This window comes from Oenanthe melanoleuca, chromosome 25 (genome assembly GCF_029582105.1).
Source record: "Oenanthe melanoleuca isolate GR-GAL-2019-014 chromosome 25, OMel1.0, whole genome shotgun sequence".
Lineage (NCBI taxonomy): Eukaryota > Metazoa > Chordata > Aves > Passeriformes > Muscicapidae > Oenanthe > Oenanthe melanoleuca.
The window spans coordinates 8,932,221-8,957,962 of NC_079358.1; the positions used below are offsets into that span (position 1 = coordinate 8,932,221).

Here is a 25,742-nt window from a genome sequence, read left to right on the forward strand (position 1 = left end):
TAGCAATTCATCCTGCCAGGACCCAACTCCGTTGAAGTTCACCCCACCAGGACCCAACTCAACCAGTTCTTCCACAGAAATTCCTCCTGCCAGGACCCAACTCCACAGAAATTCCTCCTGCCAGGACCCACCTCCACAGAAATTCCTCCTGCCAGGACCCAACTCTCCTGAATTTCCTCCTGCCAGGACCCAACTCCACAGAATTTCCTCCTGCCAGGACCCACCTCTGCTGAATTCCCTCCTGCCAGGACCCAACTCCACAGAAATTCCTCCTGCCAGGACCCACCTCCGCTGAATTCCCTCCTGCCAGGACCCAACTCCATCAGTTCTTCCATAGAAATTCCTCCTGCCAGGACCCACCTCTGCTGAATTCCCTCCTGCCAGGACCCAACTCTACAGAATTTCCTCCTGCCAGGACCCAACTCCATCAGTTCTTCCATAGAAATTCCTCCTGCCAGGACCCACCTCCTCTGAATTCCCTCCTGCCAGGACCCGTGGCCCAGCCGCTGTCCCCATGGAGGTGTGGCGCCAGTGTGCGCACTGGCTGGTGGCCGCGCGCGTCCTGCCCGCGGGTCACCGGGCCAGCAGCCCCGGGGGACAGGTGTGGGACCTGGCGCAGGCGCTGCGGGACGGGGTCCTGCTGTGCCACCTCCTCAACGCGCTCCTGCCCCGCGCCGTGCCACCCCGGGACATCTGTCCCCGTCCCCAGATGTCACAGGTGAGGTGGGGAGGGACATGGGGAGAGGTGACAGTGACAGTGACAGTGGCAGCGACAGTGAGAGTGACAGTGACAGCGACAGCGACAGTGGCAGTGACAGTGGCAGTGACAGTGACAGTGACAATGACAGTTACAGTGACAGTGAGAGTGACAGCGACAGCGACAGTGACAGTGACAGTGAGAGTGAGAGTGAGAGTGACAGTGACAGCGACAGTGACAGTGACAGCGGCAGCGACAGTGGCAGTGACAGTGGCAGTGACAGTGACAGTGACAATGACAGCGACAGTGGCAGTGAGAGTGAGAGTGACAGTGACAGTGGCAGTGACAGTGACAGTGACAGTGGCAGTGAGTGGCAGTGGCAGTGGCAGTGACAGTGACAATGACAGTTACAGTGACAGTGAGAGTGACAGCGACAGCAACAGCGACAGTGACAGTGACAATGGTGGGTGCGGACGAGGGTGGTGGCAGTGATGGGGACAATGAAGATGGTGGTGGTGACAATGGTGGCACTGATGGTGACGATGGTGGGTGTGGTGAGGGTGGAGACAATGATGGGGACAATGGGGATGATGATGGTGACATTGATGGTGACAATAGGGACGTTGATGGTGACAATGACAGTGACAATGACAAATGGGAGTGTCAATGAGGATGGTGGCAGTGATGGGGACAATGGTGGTGGTGACAATGGTGGCACTGATGGTGACGATGGTGGGTGTGGTGAGAGTGGTGACAATGATGGGGACAATGGGGATGATGATGGTGACATTGGTGGTGACAATGACAGGCCTGGTGTGAATGGGGGTGACAGGGCAATGGGACAATGAGGAAGATGATGATGGTGACAATGGTGGCATTGATGGTGACAGTGGTGGGTGTGGATGAGGGTGGTGGCAGTGAGGATGATGATGATGACAATGGGGTTGTTGGTGATGGTGCCATCATTGTCCCCACCACCATCACCGCCACCATGATTGTCACCATCACCAACATTGTCATTGTCACCTGTCCTTGTCCTCATCACCATCACCACCACCATGATTGTCACCATCACCAACATTGTCATTGTCACCTGTCCTTGTCATTGTCACCACCCGTCATTGTCATCATTGACAATGGTGGTGATGGTGACGAGGGCAAAGATGGGTGACAATGACAACAACAAAGATGGCAGTGGTGGCGATGTTCATGGGGTTGACAATGACAAGGACAGAGACAGTGGCCGTGCCAGTGCCACCATTGGTGACAACTTGGAGAGATCAAGGCCCTGATTTTGACGGTGACAAGGGGGGTGACACTGGGGGGTGGCACTGGTGACACCAGTGACGGTGACAACCATGGTGGCGGCGATGGTGACGAGGACAGGGACGAGTGGCAATGACAATGTTGGTGACGGTGACAACCATGGTGGCGGCGATGGTGACGAGGACAGGGACGAGTGACAATAACAACAACAACGGTGGCGATGGTGGCAATGCGGTGACAACTTGGAGAGATCAAGGCCCTGGCTTTGACGGTGACAAGGGGGGTGGCTCTGGTGACACGGGTGACACGGTGACGCTGCCGCCGCAGTTCCTGTGCCTGAGGAACATCCGCACCTTCCTGGCCGCCTGCGCCGACAAGTTCGGGCTGCCCAAGCACCGGCTCTTCGGCGCCTTCGACCTCTTCGACGTCCAGGATTTCGGCAAGGTGGGGTCAGGGGTCCAGTGTCCTGGCGGGGGTGGCGCCCTGGGGTCACATGTCACCCCCCCCCGATGTCACCTCTCTGTCCCCAGGTGATCGAGACGCTCTCGACGCTGTCCTGGACGCCGATCGCGCAGAGCAAAGGATTCACGTGAGTGGACGGGACTCAGGTGTCCGGTCCCTGAGGGGCCGAGTGTCCAGTCCCCTCTCTGAGTGACCCCAGTGTCCAGTCCTGATGGTTCAGGTGTCCAGTCCCCTCTCTGAGTGACCCCAGTGTCCAGCCCCTGATGGTTCAGGTGTTCAGTCCCCTCTCTGAGTGACCCCAGTGTCCAGCCCCTGATGGTTCAGGTGTCCAGTCCCTGGTGTCCAGTCCCCTGTCTGAGTGACCCCAGTGTCCAGCCCCTGATGGTTCAGTGTCCAGTCCCCTCTCTGAGTGACCCCAGTGTCCAGCCCCTGATGGTTCAGGTGTCCAGTCCCTGGTGTCCAGTCCCCTGTCTGAGTGACCCCAGTGTCCAGCCCCTGATGGTTCAGGTGTCCAGTCCCCTCTCTGAGTGACCCCAGTGTCCAGCCCCTGATGGTTCAGTGTCCAGTCCCCTGTCTGAGTGACCCCAGTGTCCAGCCCCTGATGGTTCAGGTGTCCAGTCCCCTCTCTGAGTGACCCCAGTGTCCAGCCCCTGATGGTTCAGGTGTCCAGTCCCTGGTGTCCAGTCCCCTCTCTGAGTGACCCCAGTGTCCAGTCCTGATGGTTCAGTGTCCAGTCCCCTCTCTGAGAGACCCCAGTGTCCAGCCCTGATGGTTCAGTGTCCAGTCCCCTCTCTGAGTGACCCCAGTGTCCAGTCCTGATGGTTCAGTGTCCAGTCCCCTCTCTGAGTGACCCCAGTGTCCAGCCCTGATGGTTCAAGTGTCCAGTCCCTGGTGTCCAGTCCCCTGTCTGAGTGACCCCAGTGTCCAGCCCTGATGGTTCAAGTGTCCAGTCCCTGGTGTCCAGTCCCCTCTCTGAGTGACCCCAGTGTCCAGTCCTGATGGTTCAGTGTCCAGTCCCTGAGGGTCCCAGATGTCCAGTTCTGAGGGTCCGAAATCTCCAATCCCCAGTGTCCAGTCTGCAGGGGGTCCGAGATGTCCAGTCTCTAAAGCGTCCCTTGTGTCCAGTCCCTGGCGTCCAGTCCCTGAGGGCCTCCTATGTCCAGTCCTGAGGATCCCAGATGTCCAGTCCCCCCTGGTCTTAGGTGTCCAGTCCCTAAAGGGCTCCTGGTGTCCAGTTTCTGAGAGTCTCCAGTGTCCAGTCCCTGAGGGTCCCAGATGTCCAGTCCCCCAGTGTCTGGTCCCTGAGGGTCGCTGGTGTCCAGTCCCAGTGGTCACTGGTGTCCAGTCCCAGTGGTCACTGGTGTCCAGACCCAATGGTCACTGGTGTCCAGTGGTCACTGGTGTCCAGTGGTCACTGGTGTCCAGACCCAATGGTCACTGGTGTCCAGTGGTCACTGGTGTCCGGCCGTGTCCCCCAGGCCGTTCCCGTCCGAGGACAGCGTTGGGGACGATGACATTTACAGCGGCCTGTCCGACCTCATCGAGTGAGCGGGGCCACTGGGGCTACTGGGAGCTACTGGGGCTACTGGGGCTACTGGGGTTACTGGGAGGCACTGGGGGCTACTGGGGCTACTGGGGCTACTGGGGCTACTGGGGTTACTGGGAGCTACTGGGAGGCTACTGGGGGCTACTGGGGAGCTACTGGGGCTACTGGGGCTACTGGGAGGCACTGGGGGCTACTGGGGCTACTGGGGCTACTGGGGTTACTGGGGTTACTGGGAGCTACTGGGGGCACTGGGGCTACTGGGGCTACTGGGGCCACTGGGGCTACTGGGAGCTACTGGGGCTACTGGGGCTACTGGGGAGCTACTGGGGCTACTGGGAGGCACTGGGGGCTACTGGAGTCATTTGGGGGTACTGGGGACAATAAGGGACATTTGGGGACACTGGAGGATTTTGGGGGACATTAATGAAGGTCTCGGGGGCTACTGGGGATTTTGGGGTGCCAGGGGCTACTGGGGAGGTACTGGTGGCTACTGGGAGGGGTCTGGGGTCACTGGGGGGGGTATTGGGGACAACAAGGGACATTTGGGGACGCAGAGGGATTTTTTGGGACAAATAAGGGACATTTGGGGACATTGGGGGACATTAACGAGGGTCTGGGCTCCGTGGGGACATGAGGGGATTTGGGGGGACCCCGAGGGGTTTCGGGGTGTCCCCAGCGGCGTCCCCTGCGCAGTGACACGGCCGAGGAGGACGATGACCTCTACGACTGCGTGGAGGCCGAAGGCGACGACGGCGACGACGTCTACGAGGACCTGATGAGGGTGGAGCCGCCCCCGGCCGCGGTGAGACCCCGAAAATAGAGCAGGGGTACCCAAAAATACCTGGGGCACCCAAAAATAGAGCTGGGGTACCCAAAAAAATACCCAGAATATCCAAAAAACATACCCAGGACACCCGCAAAAAATACCCGGGGCACCCAAAAATAGAGCTGGGGTACCCCCAAAAAATACCAGGGGCGCCTAAAAATAGCTGAGGTACCCCTAAAAATACCCGGGGCACCCAAAAATAGAGCTGGGGCACCCAAAAAAATAGCTGGGGTACCCAAAAATAGAGCAGGGGTACCCCAAAAATAGCAGGGGTACCCAAAAATAGAGCAGGGGCACCCAAAAATAGAGCAGGGGCACCCCCAAAAATAGCTGGGGTACCCAAAAATAGAGCAGGGGTACCCCAAAAATAGATCAGGGGTACCCAAAAATAGAGCAGGGGCACCCAAAAAAATAGCTGGGGTACCCAAAAATAGAGCAGGGGTACCCAAAAATAGAGCTGGGGTACCCAAAAATAGAGCAGGGGCACCCAAAAATACCTGGGGCACCCAAAAATATAGCTGGGGTACCCAAAAAATAACTGGGACATCCCCCAAAAAATATCTGGGAGTCGCCAAAAAGTATCTGGGAGACCCCAAAAAATACCTGGGGCACCCCCGAAAAATACCCAGGGCACCCAAAAAATACCTGGGGCGCCCAAAAAAATATCTGGGACACCCCCCAAAAGAAATAGCTGGGAACCCCCCAAAAAATATCTGGGAGTCACCAAAAAGTGTCTGGGAATCACCAAAAAGTATCTGGGAGACCCCAAAAAATACCTGGGGCACCCAAAAAAAATAGCTGGGAGTCGCCAAAAAATACCAGGGAGTCGCCAAAAAAATATCTGGGAGTCCCCAAAAAAGTATCTGTGAGTCCCCATAAACACCGGAGGGTCCCCAAAGTGTCCCCTGGTGTCCCCGCAGAAGGGGGGCGTGGACCGGCGGCTCTGCTGCCTCCAGGAGCTGCGGCAGACGGAGGAGAGGTACACGGAGACCCTGGAGTCCATCTGCCAGGTGGGACTGGGGACACTGGGGGGACATTGGGGACATTGGGGACACTGGGGACACTTGGGGACATTGGGGACACTGGGGGGACTGGGGACACTGGGGACAGTGGGTACACGGAGACCCTGGAGTCCATCTGCCAGGTGGGACTGGGGACACTGGGGACACTGGGGACACTGGGGACACTGGGAACAGTGGGGACACTGGGGGGACTTGGGGATACTGGGGACATTGGGGACACGTGGGGGGATTGGGGATACTGGGGACATTGGGGACACTGGGGGGATTGGGGACACTGGGAGGACTGGGGGGACTGGGGACACTGGGGACAGTGGGGACACTGGGGATTTGGGGACACTGGGGACATTGGGTACACAGAGACCCTGGAGTCCACCTGCCAGGTGGGACACTGGGGACACTGGGGACACTGGGGACACTGGGGACACTGGGGACATTGGGGGGGACTGGGGACACTGGGGACACTGGGGACATTGGGGGCGACTGGGGACACTGGGGACACTGGGGACACTGGGGACACGGAGACCCTGGAGTCCATCTGCCAGGTGGGACAGCAGGACTGGGGACATTGGGGACATTGGGGACACTGGGGACAAAGATGGGACATTGGGGACACTGGGGACAAAGATGGGACATGGGGACACTGGGGACATTGGGGGGATTGGGGACAGTGCGTACACGGTGACCCTGGAGTCCATCTGCCAGGTGGGGACACTGGGGACACTGGGGACAGAGGTGTCCTCCCAGTGCTCCCAGTGCTCCCAGTAAGGCGCTGTCCCCTCCATGTCCCCTCGCTGTCCCCTCTCTGTCCCCTCTGTGTCCCCTCCGTGTCCCCTCACTGTCCCCTCACTGTCCCCTCGCTGTCCCCTCTCTGTCCCCAGCATTTCCTGCGGCCGCTGCGGCACTTCCTGAACCCGCGGGACATGGAGAGCGTGTTCATCAACGTGGAGGTGACAGTGACACTGGGAATGGGGACACTGACCAGTGACACCACTGACACTGACCAGTGACACCAGTGACACCAGCGACACCAGTGACAGTGACACTGGGAATGGGGACACTGACCAGTGACAGTGACCGGTGACAGTGGCCAGTGACAGTGACCAGTGACACCAGTGACACCAGTGACACCAGTGACACTGACCAGTGACAGCAGTGACAGTGACACTGGGACATGGAGAGCGTGTTCATCAACGTGGAGGTGACAGTGACACTGGGAATGGGGACACTGACCAGTGACAGTGACCGGTGACAGTGGCCAGTGACAGTGACCAGTGACACCAGTGACACCAGTGACACCAGTGACAGTGACACTGGGAATGGGGACACTGACCAGTGACACCAGTGACACTGACCAGTGACACCAGTGACACCAGTGACACCAGTGACAGTGACACTGGGAATGGGGACACTGACCAGTGACAGTGACCGGTGACAGTGACCAGTGACAGTGACCAGTGACACCAGCGACACCAGTGACACCAGTGACACCAGTGACACCAGTGCCACCAGAGACACCAGGGACACTGACCAGTGACAGCAGTGACACCAGTGACACCAGTGACACCAGTGACACCAGGGACACTGACCAGTGACATGGAGGTGACAGTGACACTGGGATTTGGGACACTGACCAGGGACACTGACCAGTGACAGTGACACCAGTGACAGTGGCCAGTGACACCAGTGACACCAGTGACACCAGTGACACCAGTGACCCTGCACCCTTCTCCCAGGACTCCCCAGTTAACCCAAATTAACCCCTCCCAGTGCTCCCAGTAACCCCCAACCCTCCCAGTTCCCAGTGCCCCCCCCGTCCCTCCCAGTGCTCCCAGTACCCCCCCAGTCCCTCCCAGTCCCTTCTCCCAGCGCCCCCAGTCCCTCCCAGTGCTCCCAGTAACCCCCCAGCCCCTCCCAGTTCCCTCTCCCAGCCCCCCCAGTCCCTCCCAGTGCTCCCAGTTCCCTCTCCCAGCGCCCCCAGCCCCTCCCAGTGCTCCCAGTAACCCCAGTTTGCAGGAGCTGCTGGAGCTGCACCGCCGGTTCCTGGGGGAGCTGCGGGGGGCGCTGGGGGGGGGCGGGGGGGGGCGCGCCCTGCCCCCCCTGTTCCTGCAGTACAAGGAGAGGTACGGGGGGGGATTTGGGGGGACTGGGGGGGATTTGGGGGGGATTTGGGGGGTCCTGGAGGGATTTGGGGGTTTTGGGGGGTCCTGATGGGGATTTGAGGGGTCTTGGGGGAATTTGGGGGGGATTTGGGGTGGGGGGTTTGGAGACGTTTGGGGAGGATTTGGGGGGACTGGAGGGGACTGGGGGGGATTTTGGGGGGGTCCTAGGGGGTCCTGGGGGGATTTTGGGGTGGTTTTGGGGGAATTTGGGAGGATTTGGGGGGGATTTTGGGAGTCCTGAGGGGGATTTGGGGGGTATTGGGGGGGATTTGGGGGGGTCCTGATGGGTCCTGAGGGGGATTTGGGGGGGTCCTCAGGAGGATTTGGGGGGATTTGGGGGGGGATTGAAGTGATTTTGGGGGTCCTGAGGGGGATTTGGGGGAGATTTGGGGGATTTTGGGTGGATTTTGTGTAGATTTGGGGCGGATTGGGGTGAATTTCGGATGGATTTTTAAATGGATTTTGGGTGGATTTTGACGGATTTCTGTGAATTTCGCTGGATTTGGGGCGGATTTGAAAGAATTTGGGATGGATTGCTGTGAATTTTGTTGTGTTTTTTGGTAAATTTGGGCGGATTTTGGATAAATTTGGGCAGATTTTGGGCGGATTTTGGGCAGATTTTGGGTTCCCTCCCCAGGTTCCTGCTCTATGGCCATTATTGCAGCCAGGTGGATTTTGGGTGGATTTGAGTGAATTTTGTGTGGATTTGGGCAGATTTTGGGCAGATTTCTGGGATTTCTGTGATTTTCGTTGGATTTTGGATAAATTTGGGCGGATTTTGGGTGAGTTTGGTCAGATTTTGGGTGTCCCCCCAGGTTCCTGCTCTATGGCCGTTACTGCAGCCAGGTGGATTTTGGGTGGATTTCTGTGATTTTGTGTGGATTTGGGCAGATTTTGGGCAGATTTCTGGGATTTCTGTGATTTTTGTTGGATTTTGGATAAATTTGGGCAGATTTTGGTCAGATTTTGGGTTCCCTCCCCAGGTTCCTGCTCTATGGCCGTTACTGCAGCCAGGTGGATTTTGGGTGGATTTCTGTGAATTTTGTTGGATTTTTGTGAATTTTGTTGGGTTTTGGGTGGATTTGGTTGGATTTTGGATAAATTTGGGCAGATTTTGGGCGGATTTTGGGCGGATTTTGGGCAGATTTTGGGTTCCCTCCCCAGGTTCCTGCTCTATGGCCGTTACTGCAGCCAGGTGGAAGCGGCCGCGCGGCGCCTGGACCAACTTTCCACCTGCACTGACCTGCGCATGAAGCTCCAGGTGAGCCCCAAAAAAAAACCCCAAAATCACCCCAAAATCCCTCCCAACCTCTCACTGAAACCCCCAAATCCCAACCCCCCCTCCAGAACCCAAAAAACACAAAAAATCGCCCCAAAGTTGCTCAAAATCCGCCCCAAACCTCCCCACGGAGCTCCGAGCTCCAAATCACCCCAAAATCCCCCAAAATCTCCCCAAACCTCTTCATAAAGCTGAATTGGGTCCCCAAAAAAACCCCAAAATCACCCAAGATGCCAAAATCCCCCCCAAAACCCCAAAAATCTCCCCACTAATCTCCAGGTGGGCTCAAAAAAGCCCAAATCCCCCATCCCAATCCTGGTGACCCCAAATGACCCCAAATGACCCCAAATGACCCCAAACTGACCTTGATGACCACAATGACCCCTACTGACCCCAAAATTACCCCAAATTATCCCAAATGACCCCAAACCAATCCCAAAATGTCCCCAAACTGACCATAGTGACCACAATGACCTCAAACGACCTCAAACTGACCCCAAATGACCCCGGTGACCCCAAAGTGACCCCACTGACCCCTCACTGACCCCAAAGTGACCCCGGTGACCCCTCACTGATCTCAGTGACCCAAATGACCCTGGTGACCCCAAATGACCCTAAAATGACCCAAATGACCCCAAAATTACCCAAATGACATCAAAATGACCCCAAAATGACCCCAAATGACCCTGATGACCCCAAGGTGACCCCAGTGACCCAAATGACCCTGCTGACCCCAAATGACCCCAAAATGACCCAAGTGACATCAAACTGACCCCAAACTGGCCCCAAATGACCCTGATGACCCCGATGACCTCAAGGTGACCCCAGTGACCTCGCACTGACCCCAAAGTGACCCCAGTGACCCCTCACTGACCTCAGTGACTCAAATTATCCTGGTGACCTCAAATGACCCCAAACTGACCCAAATTACCCCAAAATGACCCAAGTGACATCAAACCGACCCCAAAATGACCCCAAATGACCCTGATGACCCCAAAGTGACCCCAGTGACCCCGCACTGACCCCAAGGTGACCCCACTGACACAGCACTGACCCCAAAGTGACCTCAGTGACTCAAATGACCCTGGTGACCCCAAATTACCCCAAAAGGACCCAAATGACATCAAACTGACCCCAAACTGGCCCCAAATGACCCTGATGACCCTGATGACCCCAAAGTGACCCCAGTGACCCAAATGACCCTGCTGACCCCAAATTACCCCAAAATGACCCAAGTGACATCAAACCGACCCCAAAATGACCCCGATGACCCCGGTGGCCCCAAGGTGACCCCAGTGACCCCAGTGACCCCAAGGTGATCCCAGTGACCCCTCACTGACCTCAGTGACCCAAATTACCCCAAAATGACCCAAATGACATCAAACTGACCCCAAACTGGCCCCAGATGACCCCGGTGGCCCCAAGGTGACCCCAGTGACCCCAGTGACCCCTCTCTGCCCCCAGGAGTGCTCCCTGCGCGCCAACAACGGGCGCTTCTCGCTGCGGGACCTGCTGATGGTGCCCATGCAGAGGGTGCTGAAATATCACCTGCTGCTCCAGGTGACACCTGGGCACACCTGGGGGGGCGGGGACACACTTGGGGGGGCAGGGACACACCTGGGACACCTGGGACACACCTGGGGGGGCAGGGACACACCTGGGGACACACTTGGGGGGGCAGGGAAACACCTGGGGGGGGTAGGGAAACACCTGGGGACACCTGGGGGGGCAGGGACACACCTGGGGACACCTGGGGGAGCAGGGACACACCTGGGGGGGGTAGGGAAACACCTGGGGGAGCAGGGACACACCTGGGGGGGCAGGGACACACCTGGGGACACACCTGGGGGGGACAGAGACACACCTGGGGACACACCTGGGCAGAGCTGGGGGGGACAGGGACACACCTGGAGGGGCAGGGACACACCTGGGACACACCTAGGGGGGGAGGGACACACCTGGGCACACCTGGGCACACTTGGGGCACACCTGGGCACACCTGGGGCACCTGGGCACACCGGGGCACACCTGGGCACACCTGGGGACACCTGGGGCACACCTGGGGCACACCTGGGCACACCTGGGGCACACCTGGGGCACACCTGGGCACACTTGGGGCACACCTGGGCACACCTGGGGCACACCTGGGGGGGCAGGGACACACCTGGGCACACTTGGGGCACACCTGGGCACACCTGGGGCACACCTGGGCACACCTGGGGGGGCAGGGACACACCTGGGCACACTTGGGGCACACCTGGGGAGGCAGGGACACACCTGGGCACACCTGAGGGCACACCTAGGGCACACCTGGGGCACACCTGGGGGGGCAGGGACACACCTGGGGCACACCTGGGCACACCTGGACTCACCTTGACCGTTCCCCCAGGAGCTGGTGAAGCTGACCCCGGACGCGGCCGAGCGGGAGCGGCTGCGGGGGGCGCTGGACGCCATGAGGGTGGGGCTGGGGGGATTCGGGGGGGATTTGGGGGTCCTGAGTGGATTTTGGGGGGCTCTGAGGAGGATTTGGGGGTTCGGGGTTGGGGGGGGGAATTTGGGGAGGTCCTGGAGAAATTCTGGGGGGATTTTGGGGGAGTCCTGGAGAAATTTTTGGGGGAATTTTTGGGGGAATTGGGGGTTCCGGGGGGAATTTTGGGGGGTCCTGAGGGGTTTTCAGGGAGATTTGGGGGATTTTTTTAGAGTTCCTGAGGGGTTTTGGGGTTTCCAGGGGAAGATTTAGGTATTCCAGGGGAGTTTAGGGTTTCCAGGGAATTTGGGGGTCCCGGGGGAGGATTTTGGGGTTTTTTTGGGGGGTCTCTGACTGGAGCCCCCCCCAGGACCTGGCGCAGTGCGTGAACGAGGTCAAGCGGGACAACGAGACCCTGAAGCAGCTCACGAGCATCCAGCTGTGCCTGCACAACATGGTGGGGACCCCGGGGCCCCAAATCCACCCTGGGACCCCTAAATGGCCCCTGAGACCCCCAAATTCCTCCCTGGGACCCCCAAATCCACCCCAGGACCCCCAAATTCCTCTCTGGGCCCTCCGATTTTCCCCCAGGACCCCCAAATTCCCCAAATCCTCTCGATGTCCATCCCATTCCCAATGTCCATCCCGTTCCCATTCCCCATTCCCCATTCCCCATTTCCCATTCCCATTTCCCATTCCCCATTCCCCATTTCCCATTTCCCATTCCCATTCCCCATTTCCCATTCCCATTTCCCATTCCCCATTCCCATTTCCCATTATTTCCCATTTCCCATTCCCATTTCCCATTTCCCATCCCCATTCGCATTCCCCATTTCCCATTCCCCATTTCCCATTTCCCATTCCCATTTCCCATTTCCCATTCCCGTTTCCATTTCCCGTTCCCCTTCCCATTTTCCATTCCCATTCTCCCATTTCCCATTCCCATTTCCCATTTCCCATTCCCCATTCCCCATTCCCCATTCCCATTCCCATTTCCCATTATTCCCCATTTCCCATTCCCCAATTCCCATTCCCATTCCCATTCCCATTCCCCATTCCCATTTCCCATTCCCCATTCCCATTCCCATCCCCATCCCCATCCCCATTTCCCATTTCCCATTCCCATTCCCATTCCCATTTCCCATTCCCATTCCCATTTCCCATTCCCCATTATTTCCCATTCCCCATTCCCCATTTCCCATTCCCATTCCCATTTCCCATTCCCCATTCCCATTTCCCATTCCCCATTCCCCATTCCCATTATTTCCCATTCCCCATTATTTCCCATTTCCCATTCCCCATTCCCCATTCCCCATTCCCCATTCCCCATTCCCATTCCCATTCCCATTCCCATTCCCATTCCCATTTCCCATTCCCATTCCCATTTCCCATTCCCATTTCCCATTCCCATTCCCATTCCCATTCCCATTTCCCATTCCCATTCCCATTTCCCATTCCCCATTATTCCCCATTCCCCATTCCCCATTCCCATTTCCCATTCCCATCCCCATTTCCCGACGTCCATCCCGCTCCAGCCTCAGTCCCTGGCGCAGTTCGGGCGCCCCAAGATCGACGGGGAGCTGAAGGTCTCCAGCAGCGAGAGGCGCTCCAAGGTGGACAGGTGAGCTGGGGACACCTGGGGACACCTGGGGGACACCTGGGGACACCTGGGGACACCTTGGGGATGCCTTGGGGATGCCTTGGGGACACCTTGGGGACACCTGGGGACACCTGGGGACACCTGGTGGACACCTGGGGGACACCTGGAAACACCTGGGGACACCTGGGGACACCTGGGGACACCTGGGGGACACCTTGGGGACACCTTGGGGATGCCTTGGGGACACCTTGGGGATGCCTGGGGGACACCTGGGGACACCTTGGGGACACCTGGGGACACCTTGGGGATGCCTTGGGGACACCTGGGGGACACCTCAAGGACAGAGGAACACCTTTGGGGACACCATGGAAACACCTCAGGGACACCATGGGGACACCCTTGGGGACATCACAGTGACACCACGAGGACATGGGGACATCTCAGGGACACCTCAGGAACAGCCTGGGGACATGGGGACATCTCAGGGACACCTCAGGGACAGGGAAACACTACGAGGACATCACAGGGACACCACAAGGACATGGGGACATCTCAGGGACACCTCAGGGACAGGAGAACATCCTTGGGGGCACCTTGGGGACACCATGGGGGCACTTCAGGAACACCATGGGGACATGAGAAAACCGAAACCCCACAGGGACACCCTTGGGGACACCACAGGGATATGGGGACACCCCAGGGACACCCCAGGGACAGCTCGGGGACATGGGTACACCTTGGGAACATCTTAAGGACACCATGGGGACACCCTTGGGGCACCACAGGGATATGGGGACACCTCAGGGACACCATAGGGACACCATAGGGACACCCCAGGGACAGCTCGGGGACATGGGGACAGCCCTGGGAGCACCTTGGGGACACCATGGGGACATGGAGACACCTCAGGGGCACCATGGGGGCACCCTTGACCACACAAGCGTGGGAACACAGGGACACTTGGGGACGCCACTGTCACAGGGCCGCCATGGGGCCACCCTGCGGTGGCCTAGGGGACACGGTGCCACCCTCTGTCACCCTGTGGTGGCTTGGGGGGCGCAGTGCCACCCTCTGTCACCACAGGGTGGCCTGGGGGGCACGGTGCCACCCTCTGTCACCCCGTGGTGGCCTGGGGGACACGGTGCCACCCTCTGTCACCGTGGGGTGGCCTGGGGACGCAGTGCCACCCTCTGTCACCCCGTGGTGGCCTGGGGGACACGGTGCCATCGTCTGTCTCCCCGGGGTGGCCTGGGGGGCACGATGCCACTGTCTGTCACCCCATGGTGGCCTGGGGGACACGGTGCCACCCCCTGTCACCCTGTGGTGGCCTGGGGGACGCGGTGCCACCCTCTGTCACCCCATGGTGGCCTGGGGGACATGGTGCCACCCTCTGTCACCGTGGGGTGGCCTGGAGGACACGGTGCTACCCTCTGTCACCGTGGGGTTGCCTGGGGACACGGTGCCATCATCTGTCTCCCCGGGGTGGCCTGGGGACATGGTGCCATCGTCTGTCACCCCGGGGTGGCCTGGGGACGCGGTGCCAGCCCTGTCCCTGTCCCCAGGTACGGGTTCCTGCTGGACAAGGCGCTGATCATCTGCAAGCGCCGCGGCGACTCCTACGAGGCCAAGGACGTGGTGGAGCTGCAGAGCCACCAGCTGCGCGACGGGATGGCCACCCGCGACGGCAAGAAGGTGACAGGGACACCGCGGGGACAGCGTGGGGACATGGGGACACCATGGGGACACGGCGGGGGCGTGGGGACACCGCGGGGACATGGGGACACCATGGGGACACCGTGGGGACATGGGGAAACCACAGGGACATGGGGACACCATGGGGACACGGCGGGGGCGTGGGGACACCACAGGGACATGGGGACACTGTGGGGACATGGGGAAACCGCAGGGACATGGGGACACTGTGGGGACATGGAGACACTGTGGGGACATGGGGACACTGCGGGGACATGGGGACACTGCAGGGACATGGGGACACCACAGGGACATGGGGACACCGTGGGGACATGGGAACACCATGAGGACACCATGAGAATGCCATGGGGACACCGCAGGGACATGGGAACACTGCGGAGACATGGGGACACTGTGGGGACATGGGGACACTGTGGGGACACGGCGGGGACATGGGGACACTGAGGGGATGTGGGGACACCGTGGGGACACCGTGGGGACACGGCAGGGCGTGGGGACACTGCGGGGACACCGTGGGGACATGGGGACACTGAGGGGATGTGGGGACACCATGGGGACATGGGGACACCGTGGGGACACGGCGGGGGTGTGGGGACACTGCGGGGACACTGCTGGGACATGAGGACATCATGGGGACATGGGGACACCACGGGGACATGGGGACACGGCAGGGACGTGGGGACACTGCGGGGACACTGCGGGGACATGGGGACACCACAGGGACATCGGGACACTGTGGGGACATGGGGACACTGCGGGGACATGGGGACGCCACAGGGACATCGGGACACTGCAGGGACATCGGGACACCGCGGGGACATGGGGACACCACGGGGACGCCAGTGTCCAGGTGCCACCGGTGCTCCCGATGTCCCCTTCCTGAAGGAGAGAGGGGGATGCGAGTGTCCGGCTTGTGGGTCCCAGGGTGCTGGGCAGTGGGGGACGTGTGGGCAGTTCTTGCGTGCACTTCTTGATGTCCATCCCATTCCTGATGTCCATCCCATTCCTGTGTCCATCCTGTTCCCAATGTCCATCCCATGTCCCATTCCTGATGTCCATCCCATTCCCAATGTCCATCCCATTCCTATGTCCATCCCATCCCAATGTCCATCCCATTCCTGTGTCCATCCCATTCCCAATGTCCATCCCATTCCCAATGTCCATCCCATTCCTGTGTCCATCCCATTCCCAATGTCCATCCCATGTCCCATTCCCAATGTCCATCCCATTCCTGTGTCCATCCCATTCCTGATGTCCATCCCATTCCCAATGTCCATCCCATTCCTGTGTCCATCCAATTCCCAATGTCCATCCTGTTCCCAATGTCCATCCCATGTCCCATTCCCAATGTCCATCCCATTCCCAATGTCCATCCCATTCCCAATGTCCATGCCATGTCCCATTCCCAATGTCCATCCCATTCCTGTGTCCATCCCATTCCTGTGTCCATCCCATTCCTGTGTCCATCCCATTCCCAATGTCCGTCCCGTTTCCGATGTCCATCCCGTTCCCAAGTATCCAGATCCTGGTCCTGATGACCTCAGAGGTCCAGGTCTGCTGGACCCCAGGCTCTTGGTTCCTGTTGGTCCCAAATGTTCCTGTCCCTCGTGGTCCCAAATGTCCACATCTGGTGGACCTCACAACCCTTTTCCCTGGTGAACGCCAAAACCCCAATCCCTGATGAACCCCAAAACCTTAATCCCTGGTAAATCCCAAAACCTTTCTCACTGGTGAACCCCAAAAGCCTGTTCTCTGGTGAACCCCAAAACACTTCTCCCTGGTGAACCCCAAAACCCCATTCTCTGATGAACCCCAAACCCCATTCCCTGGTGAACCCCAAACCCCATTCCCTGGTGAACCCAAAAAACCTGTTCCCTGATAAACCCCAAACCCCATTCCCTTGTTTCCCCACCAAACCCCATTCCCTGGTGAACCCCAAAACCCTCAATCCCTGATAAACCCCAAACCCTTTTCCCTGGTGAACCCCAAACCCCATTCCCTGGTGAATTCCCAGATCCTGATCCCTTGTTGCCCCCCAAGCCCTATTCCCTGATGAACCCCAAAACCCCATTCCCTGATGAACCTCAAACACTCAATCCCTGATAAACCCCAAAACCCCATTCCCTTGTTTCCCCCCCAAACCCCATTCCCTGGTGAACCCCAAAACCCCATTTCCTGATGAACACTAAAACCCCATTCCCTGGTGAACCCCAAAACCCTCAATCCCTGATAAACCCCAAACCCCTGATCCCTTGTTTCCCCTCCAAACTCCATTCCCTGATGAACCCCAAACCCCTGATCCCTTGTTTCCCCCCCAAACCCCATTCCGTGGTGAATTCCGAGATCCTGATCCCTTGTTTCCCCCCCAACCCCCCCGTTTTTGGGGCGGGGGCGTGGCTGACCCCTGCCCGCCCCGCAGTGGTCCCACACCTTCGTGCTGCTGCACGCGGCCGGGCTGCAGGACTACGAGCTCTTCTTCAAGACGCGCGAGCTGAAGAAGAAGTGGCTGGAGCAGTTCGAGATGGCCCTGTAGGTGGCGCCGGCCCCGCCCGGGAGGTCACACCTGTCCCCAGGTGTGCCACACCCGTCCCCGCCTGAGCCAGGTGTTCTCGCAGGTCCAACATCTTCCCCGAGCACGCGCTGGCGGACGGACACGACTTCCAGATGTTCTCCTTCGAGGACACCACGTCCTGCAAGGCCTGCCAGATGTTGCTGAGGTAGGACCCCAGAATTGTCCTGGGGAGGTCAAGGGGGGTCAAGGTGGACGGTGGTGGTGGTGGAGGGGGTGGGTGGGGTCATGGGAAGGTCAAGGTCAAGCTGGAGGGTGGTCAAGGGTTGGAGGTTGGGGGTCAAGGTCTGAGTGGCCCCAAGGTGGGGCAAGGGTGGGTGGAGGTCAAGGGGTCAAGGTGGGTCAAGGGCCGTGGTGGCCAACCTGGGTGGGTCATGGACTGGTCAGTTCTGGTCAGTGCCAGGTCAGTTGTGGACTGGTCAGTCCTGGGTGGGCTCAGGTCAGTCCTGGACTGGTCAGTCTCACACCAATCATGGACTGGTCAGTCCTGGTCAGTGCCAGGTCAGTTATGGACTGGTCAGTCTCACACCAATCATGGACTGGTCAGTCCTGGTCAGTGCCAGGTCAGTTATGGACTGGTCAGTCTCACACCAATCATGGACTGGTCAGTCCTGGTCAGTCATGGATTGGTCAGTCCTGAGTGGGCTCAGGTCAGTCTTGGACAGGTTCAGGTCACTCATGGGCTGGTCAGTCTCAGGCCAATCATGGATTGATCAGGCTCAGGTCAATCCTGGACTGGTCAGTCCTGGTCAATCATGGACTGGTCAGTGCTGGTCAGTCTCCAGTGAGTGTGGGGCATGGCTGGCGGTGTCCCCAGTGACCGTGACCCCAGTGACTGTCACCCCAGTGACCGTGACCCCAGTGACCGTGTCCCCAGTGACCATGTCCCCAGTGACCGTGACCCCAGTGACCATCACCCCAGTGACCGTCACCCCAGTGACCATGTCCCCAGTGACCATGTCCCCAGTGACTGTCACCCCAGTGACTGTGTCCCCAGTGACCGTGTCCCCAGTTACCGTGACCCCAGTGACCGTGTCCCCAGTGACCGTGACCCCAGTGACCATCACCCCAGTGACCGTGTCCCCAGTGACCATGTCCCCAGTGACTGTCACCCCAGTGACCGTGTCCCCAGTGACCCCCCGTGTCCCCCCTGTCCCCAGGGGCACCTTCTACCAGGGCTATCGCTGCAGCCGCTGCCGCGCCCCCGCCCACAAGGAGTGTCTGGGCAGGGTGGGCACCTGCGGGAAGGCCGGAGGCGGTGAGGGCATGATGGGATTGGGGAGGGGCATGATGGGATTGGGAAAGGGAATTATGGGATTGGGGAGGGGAATGGTGGGATTGGGAAAGGGAATGATGGGATTGGGAAAGGGAATTATGGGATTGGGGAGGGGAATGGTGGGATTGGGGAGGGGAATGATGGGATTGGGAAAGGGAATTATGGGATTGGGGAGGGGAATGGTGGGATTGGGGAGGGGAATGGTGGGATTGGGAAAGGGAATTATGGGATTGGGGAGGGGAATGGTGGGATTGGGGAGGGGAATGATGGGATTGGGAAAGGGAATTATGGGATTGGGGAGGGGAATGGTGGGATTGGGGAGGGGAATGGTGGGATTGGGAAAGGGAATTATGGGATTGGGGAGGGGAATGGTGGGATTGGGGAGGGGAATGGTGGGATTGGAGAGGGGCATTATGGGATTGTGAGGGATTTGGGGAGGAGTGAAACAGTGGATGGGGACAGGAGGGTGATGGGGAGGGTGGAGCATTGTGGGATACAAGATGGCTGATACTGAGCATTATGGGATACATGACAGCAAACACAGCAGGGCATTGTGGGATACATGATGGCTGACACAGCAGGGAACTGTGGGATACAAGATGGCTGGCACAGCAGGGCATTGTGGGATACAAGATGGCTGACACTGAGCATTGAGGGATACAAGATGGCTGACACAGCAAGGCATTGTGGGATGCCTTTAATGATGGCATTAATTAGTGTGATTTATTAAACATTAATTAAGAGCAAGGCTAATTACCCCATTATTAAGGCAGTCACTAATTACTCCACCATTAATTAAGGGGTAGGCTGGTTGTTCCTTCATTAATTAAGTTAACTACCTCATCATTAATTAAGAACAGCACTAATCACCCCTCACTAATGAGCTTTTCCTCCCCACAGATCCCGGCTCTGGCGCTCGCAAGGTACCAAAATTTGGGAAAACAGCTCTGAAATTCCCGGGATTTTTTTTGGGGATCCCTTGGGGGGGCCCCGGAGGTCTCTGGGGGGGCCCAGACCCCCCCAAATCCCACCCAACTCACGGGGTTCTCCTTTTCCCCCCAGAACAAATCGCATCGGCCGGGACCCGAGAAGAAACTGGGTGAGGAATTTGGGGGGTCCCTACTCCCCCAGGACAGATTTGGGGGGATTTTGGGTGGTCCTGGCCCCCCCAGGATTTTGGGAGGTCTTTTGAGGGTTAAAATTTGGGGGGTTCTGACTCCTCCCCAGTTTATTTTTGGGGTCCCCAGGGGGATTTTTCACCCCCAATTAAATTTTGGGTGTCTCAGGAGGGTTTTAACCCCCTCAATCCATTTTTGGGGTTCCTGGGGTGGCTTTTAACCCTCCCAATCCATTTTTGGGGGGGTTTAACCCTCCCAATCCACTTTTTGGGGTTTTTAACCCCCCCCAGTCCATTTTTGGGGGTCTCACTCAGGGTTCCCCCCCCTCCCAGGACTCCCCAAAATGGAGAGCACCCAGCCCTACAGTGGGGTGCCCCCCCCGCCGGGGGTCCTGGGGCCCCCCCTGCGCCTCAGCCCTGGTGACGTCATCGAGGTGACAATGGCCGAGGCCGAGGAGCTCTGGTGGCAGGTGGGGACACTGGGGGGGACATCCGGGGTGGGGGGACCCCCGAAATGGGGGTGGGACCCTCGAAATGGGGGTGGGACCTCGGGAATGGGGGTGGGACCTCGGAAATGGGGGTGGAACCCCTAAAATGGGGGGTGGGACCCCGGAAATGGGGATGGGACCCCAAAATGGGGGTGGGACCCCGGGAATGGAGGTGGGACCCCAAAATGGGGGTGGGACCCTGGAAATGGGGCTGGGAACCCTGGAATGGGGGTGGGGACCTCCAGGATGGGTTTGGGACCCCTGGGGTGGGCAATTGGGTCTAGGGGAGACCCCCATGGTCACAAGAGACCCCCGCGGTCCCTGGGGGGGTCTCAGGGCACCCCAAAAACCAGGGGAGACCCCCAGGATCCTCCCCCAATTTTTGGGGGGACCCCAAAAACCAGGAGAGACTCCCCCAGATCTTGGGGGTCTCGGGACCCCCCTGGACCCCCCAAATTTCGCCCCCCAGGGCCGGAACGTGGCCAGCGGGGATCTGGGCTGGTTCCCCAGCAGCGCCGTCAGACCCTTCGTGTCCGTGAGTTTGGGGACCCCCCAAAAACACCCCCAAATTTGGGGAGGGGCTCTGGGGTCTCATTAGGACCCCCCTCATTAATTTTGGTCTCCCCCTCCCCCCTTTCCCGCAGGTGCCGCTGCCGGATCTTTCTGTCTATCCATGGTCAGTGGTGGGACCCCAAAATTTTCATCCTGAGCCCCAAAATTCTCAACTTGAACCCCAAAATTGTCCTCTGGACCCCCCCCCCCCCCAAAAATTCTCCTCTGAATCCCCCAAATTTTTCCCTGAATCTCCAAAATTCTCCCAAAATTCTTCCAAAATTCTCCCAAAATTCTCCCCCTGAACCCCCAAATTCGCACCTTGAACCCCAAAATTCACACCTGAAACTCCCAAATTCCTCCCCTGGGATCCCAAAAGTCTCACTCTGAACCCCAAAATTATCACCCTGAACCCCAAATTCCTCCCCTGCGACCCCAAAATTCTCACCCAGAACCCCCAGATTCGCAGCTGGGATCCCAAAATTCTCCCCTGAATTCCCGAATTCTCACCTGGGATCCCTCAAATCCTCCCCTGTCCCCCACCCCCAAACCACCCCCAGTTTGGGGGTGCTCTGGAGCGGGGGGAGGGGTCCCGGCTGGAGTTTTTGGGGTCCCGAGTGGGGATTTTGAGGTCCTGGGTGTGATTTTTGGGGTCACATCCCCTTCTCCGGCCTCCCGGAGGTTTGGGGGTGCCCTGGAGCAGAGGGTGGGGATTTTTGGGGTCCCTGAGTGCTGTTTTTGGGTCCCGGGTGTGGTTTTTGGGGTCACAAACCCCGACCCCCGCAAGTTTGGGGGGTCCTGGAGCAGGGGGTGTGACTTTGAGGGTCCCGACTCTGGATTTTGGGGTCCCGGTTGGGGATTTTGGGATCCCGGGTGGGGTTTTTGAGGTCCCGGGTGCAGATTTTGGGGTCCCGATGCGGTTTTTGGGGTCACACCCCCTGTCGCAGGTTTGGGGGGGCCCTGGAGCAGAGGGAGGGTATTTTGGGGTCCCGGGTGGGGATTTTGGGGTTCCGGGTTGGGATTTTGGGGTCACACCCCCTCTCGCAGGTTTGGGGGGGCCCTGGAGCGGGAGGCGCGCAGTTTTTGGGGTCCCGGGTGGGGATTTTGGGGTCCCGGGTGGGGATTTTGGGGTTCCGGGTTGGGATTTTGGGGTCACACCCCCTGTGGCAGGTTTGGGGGGGCCCTGGAGCGCGCCGAGGCCGAGCTCGCGCTGTCCCCCCGCTCCGACGGCGCCTTCCTGGTGCGACAGCGGCTGCGGGAGCCCGGGGACTTCGCCATCAGCGTCAAGTGAGCGACAGCGGCGACAGCGGCGACAGCGGCGACAGGGGACACGGGGGGGACATTGGGGACAGCGGGGACATTGGGGGGACAGCGCAGGGGATACGGGGGGGACATTGTGGGGACAGCGCGGACACGGGGACGGCGCAGGGGGCAGCACAGGGGACACTGGGGGGACACTGGGGGGATTGGGGACACTGGGGACTTTGGGGACATTTGGAGGACATCGGGGACAGTGGGGACACCGCGGGGACACTTAGGGAGAGAGGAGGGAGAGGGAGAGGGAGAGGGAGAGGGAGAGGGAGAGGGAGAGGGAGAGGGAGAGGGAGAGGGAGAGGGAAGGAGGGAAGAAAGGAGGGGTGGAGGGAGGGAGGCGGGGGGTGACTCCGCGGTGATTTCGGGTTATTTTGGGGTGATTTCGGGGTGATTTTTGGGATGATTTCGGGGTGATTTTGGGATGATTTCGGGGTGATTTCCGGGTTATTTTGGGGTGATTTCGGGGTGACTACGGGGGTGACTCGGGGGTGACTCCGGGGTTATTTTGGGGTGATTTTGAGGTGACTCGGGGGGTGACTCGGGGGTTATTTTGGGGTGATTTCGGGGTTATTTCGGGGTGATTTCGGAGTGATTCCGGGGGTGACTCGGGGGCGTGACTCGGGGGTGATTTCGGGGTTATTTTGGGGTGATTTTGGGGTGACTCGGGGGTGATTTCTGGGTGACTCCGCGGTGATTTTCGGGGTGATTTCGGGGTGATTTTGGGGTGACTCGGGGGCGACTCCGCCCAGGTTCCGCGGGCAGGTGAAGCACATCAAGGTGGCCGCCAGCGAGGGGCTCTTCTGGGTCACCGAGAAAAAGGCGTTCAAGGGGCTGGTGGTGAGAGCAGCACCCCAAAAACCCGCGCGGGCACCCCAAAATCCTCGGGGGGGTCACCCCGGAACTCCCTGGAACCCCAAAATTCTTCCCCAAATATCTCCAAACCTCCCAGGAACCCCAAAATTTTTTCTTGGGGTCACCCTGGAACTGCCAGGATCCCAAAATTCTCACCCAAATATCCCCCAGAACTCACGGGAACCCCAAAATCCTTCCTTGGGGTCACCCCATAAGTCCCAGGACCCCCAAAATCCTCCAGGGGTGGTTTTTGGGGTCCCAGATCGCCCCAGGGGGTTTTTGGAGTCCCTGATCTCCCTGGGAGGGTTTTTGGGATCCCTGATTTCCTCCAGGGGTTTTTTGGGGTCCCTGAACCCCTGGTGATGTTTTTTGGGGTCCCTGACCCCCCGCTGATGTTTTTTGGGGTCCCTGACACCCCAGGGATTGTTTTTGGGGTCACTGATTCCCCCAGGGTTGGTTTTTAGGCTCCCAGATCCCCTCAGGGAGTTTTTTGGGTTTTTTGGGGTTCCTGGCCCCCCGGTGATGTTTTTGGGGTTCCTGACCCCCCGGTGATGTTTTTGGGGTCCCGGCAGGAGCTGGTGGAGTTCTACCAGCGGAACTCGCTGCGGGATTGCTTCAAGGCGCTGGACACGACCCTGGCCGTGCCCTACAGGGACCCCGAAACCCGCGGGGCGCCCCGAGAGCCCGGTGGGGAATGGGGTCACTTCGGGATTGTGGGGGGGCCCTGGAAGGGGATTTGGGGTTCTGGGAGGTTGTGGGTGGACCTGAGGGAGGATTTGGGGTTTTGGGGTTGTGGGGTGATCCTAAAAGGGGATTTGGTGTCGTGGAGGTTGTGGGGTGATCCTACAAGGGGATTTGGGGTTCTGGGGGTTTTGGGGTGGTCATGAAAAGGGATTTGGGGTCGTGGAGGTTGTGGGGTGGCCACAGGAGGGATTTGTGGTTGGATTTGGGATTGGATTTGGGAATTTGGGGACACTTGGTGTCCCCAGGTGCCACCCACAGTTTCAGGTGTTTGGGATCGGATTTGGGATTGGATTTGGGGCGGGATTTGGGATTTGGGGCGGGGTTTGGGGTCGGATTTGGGGACATGCCCGTGTCCCCGTGTCCCCGGGTGCCACCCGCAGCTTCGGCTGTTTGGGGTTGGATTTGGGGCGGGATTTGGGGTGGGTTTGGGGTCGGATTTGGGGACATGCCCGTGTCCCCGTGTCCCCAGGTGCCACCCGCAGCTTCGGCTCGGCCAAGGCGCGCTACGACTTCAGCGCGCGGGACCGGACGGAGCTGTCGCTGCGGGAAGGGGACATCGTGCGGGTCCTGAGCAAGAGGGGACAGCCCGGCTGGTGGCGCGGGGAGATCTACGGGCGGGTACGGCCGGGGACACTGAGGGGACACAGAGGGGACACAGGGGACAGCGGGGACACGGGGACGCTGAGGGGACACGGGGGGACAGCGGGGGAACAATGAGGTGTCGCCACATGTCCCCTGACCCCATGTCCCCCCATGTCCTCATGTCCCTGTCCCCTGACCCCATTGTCCCCTCTCCCCATGTCCCCAGTGTCCCCATGTGCCCAGTGTCCCTCTGTCCCTGTCCCCATGTCCCCAATGTCCCCAATGTCCCCAATATCCCCAATGTCCCCTGACCCCCCTGTCCCTCTCCCCATGTCCCCAATGTCCCCAGTGTCCCCAGTGTCCCCAGTGTCCCCAATGTCCCCATGTCCCCAGTGTCCCCAGTGTCCCCAGTGTCCCCAGTGTCCCCAGTGTCCCCAGTGTCCCCTCACCCCCCTGTCCCTCTCCCCAGGTCGGTTGGTTTCCCGCCAATTACGTGGACGAGGATTTTTCCGATTATTGCTGACCTGGACACCCCCAACGTCCCCCACAATGTCCCCAGCCCCGATCCCGATAATTTATGGGACAATAAACCAGGATGAGGATGAGGATGAGCTCCAGGGGGGAGTTTTTGGGGAATTTTTCGGGAATTTTACGGGAACGGGCCCCAGTTCCAGGAATTCCGGGGAGGCGCCGCCAGAGTCCGGCCGGGGCCGGAGGTCAAGGCTGGACATTGGGAATGGAGCCAGAGTGACGGCAGGGATCGGGAATTCCGGGATCGGGGAATTCCGGGATCGGGGGAATTACGGGATTTGGAGAATTCCTGGATTTGGGGGAATTCAGGGTTTGGGGAATTTCGGGGTTTGGGATTTACGGGATTTAAGGAAGGGGAATTTCAGGATTTGGGAAATTTCGGGATCGGGGGAATTTCGGGGTTGGGGGAATTCCGGGATCGGGGGAATTCCGGGATTGGGGGAAACTCAGGATTTGAGGGATTACGGGATTTGGGGGATTCAGGATTTGGGGAATTCCAGGATTTGGGGAATTCCAGGACTGGGGGAATTCCAGGATTTTAGGAAGGAAAATTTCAGGATTTTGGGAAGGGGAATCTCAGGATTTGGGGAAGGGAAATTCAGGATTTGGGGAAATTCAGGATTTAAGGAAGAGAATTCCAGGATTTTAGGAAGGGGAAATTCAGGATTTGGGGAAGGGAA

General features: G+C 59.0%; 1 protein-coding gene across 1 annotated transcript; it reads left to right on the top strand.

The window, feature by feature from the left end:
* The first annotated feature begins 487 nt into the window (after positions 1-487).
* Positions 488-25,137, top strand: VAV1 (vav guanine nucleotide exchange factor 1). The gene is made up of 27 exons (XM_056510472.1): positions 488-718; positions 2,291-2,407; positions 2,494-2,552; positions 3,904-3,969; positions 4,665-4,773; positions 5,718-5,807; positions 6,698-6,766; positions 7,833-7,939; positions 9,143-9,239; positions 10,722-10,817; positions 11,647-11,715; positions 12,095-12,181; positions 13,260-13,345; positions 14,887-15,016; positions 17,457-17,566; positions 17,653-17,754; positions 18,767-18,864; positions 19,783-19,805; positions 19,945-19,981; positions 20,333-20,469; positions 20,957-21,022; positions 21,132-21,163; positions 22,210-22,326; positions 23,103-23,190; positions 23,778-23,892; positions 24,419-24,567; positions 25,001-25,137. The coding sequence occupies exons 1-27, from the start codon at positions 515-517 to the stop codon at positions 25,052-25,054; spliced, it is 2,514 nt and encodes an 837-aa protein (XP_056366447.1). The 5' UTR covers positions 488-514; the 3' UTR covers positions 25,055-25,137.
* Positions 25,138-25,742: the final 605 nt, after the last annotated feature.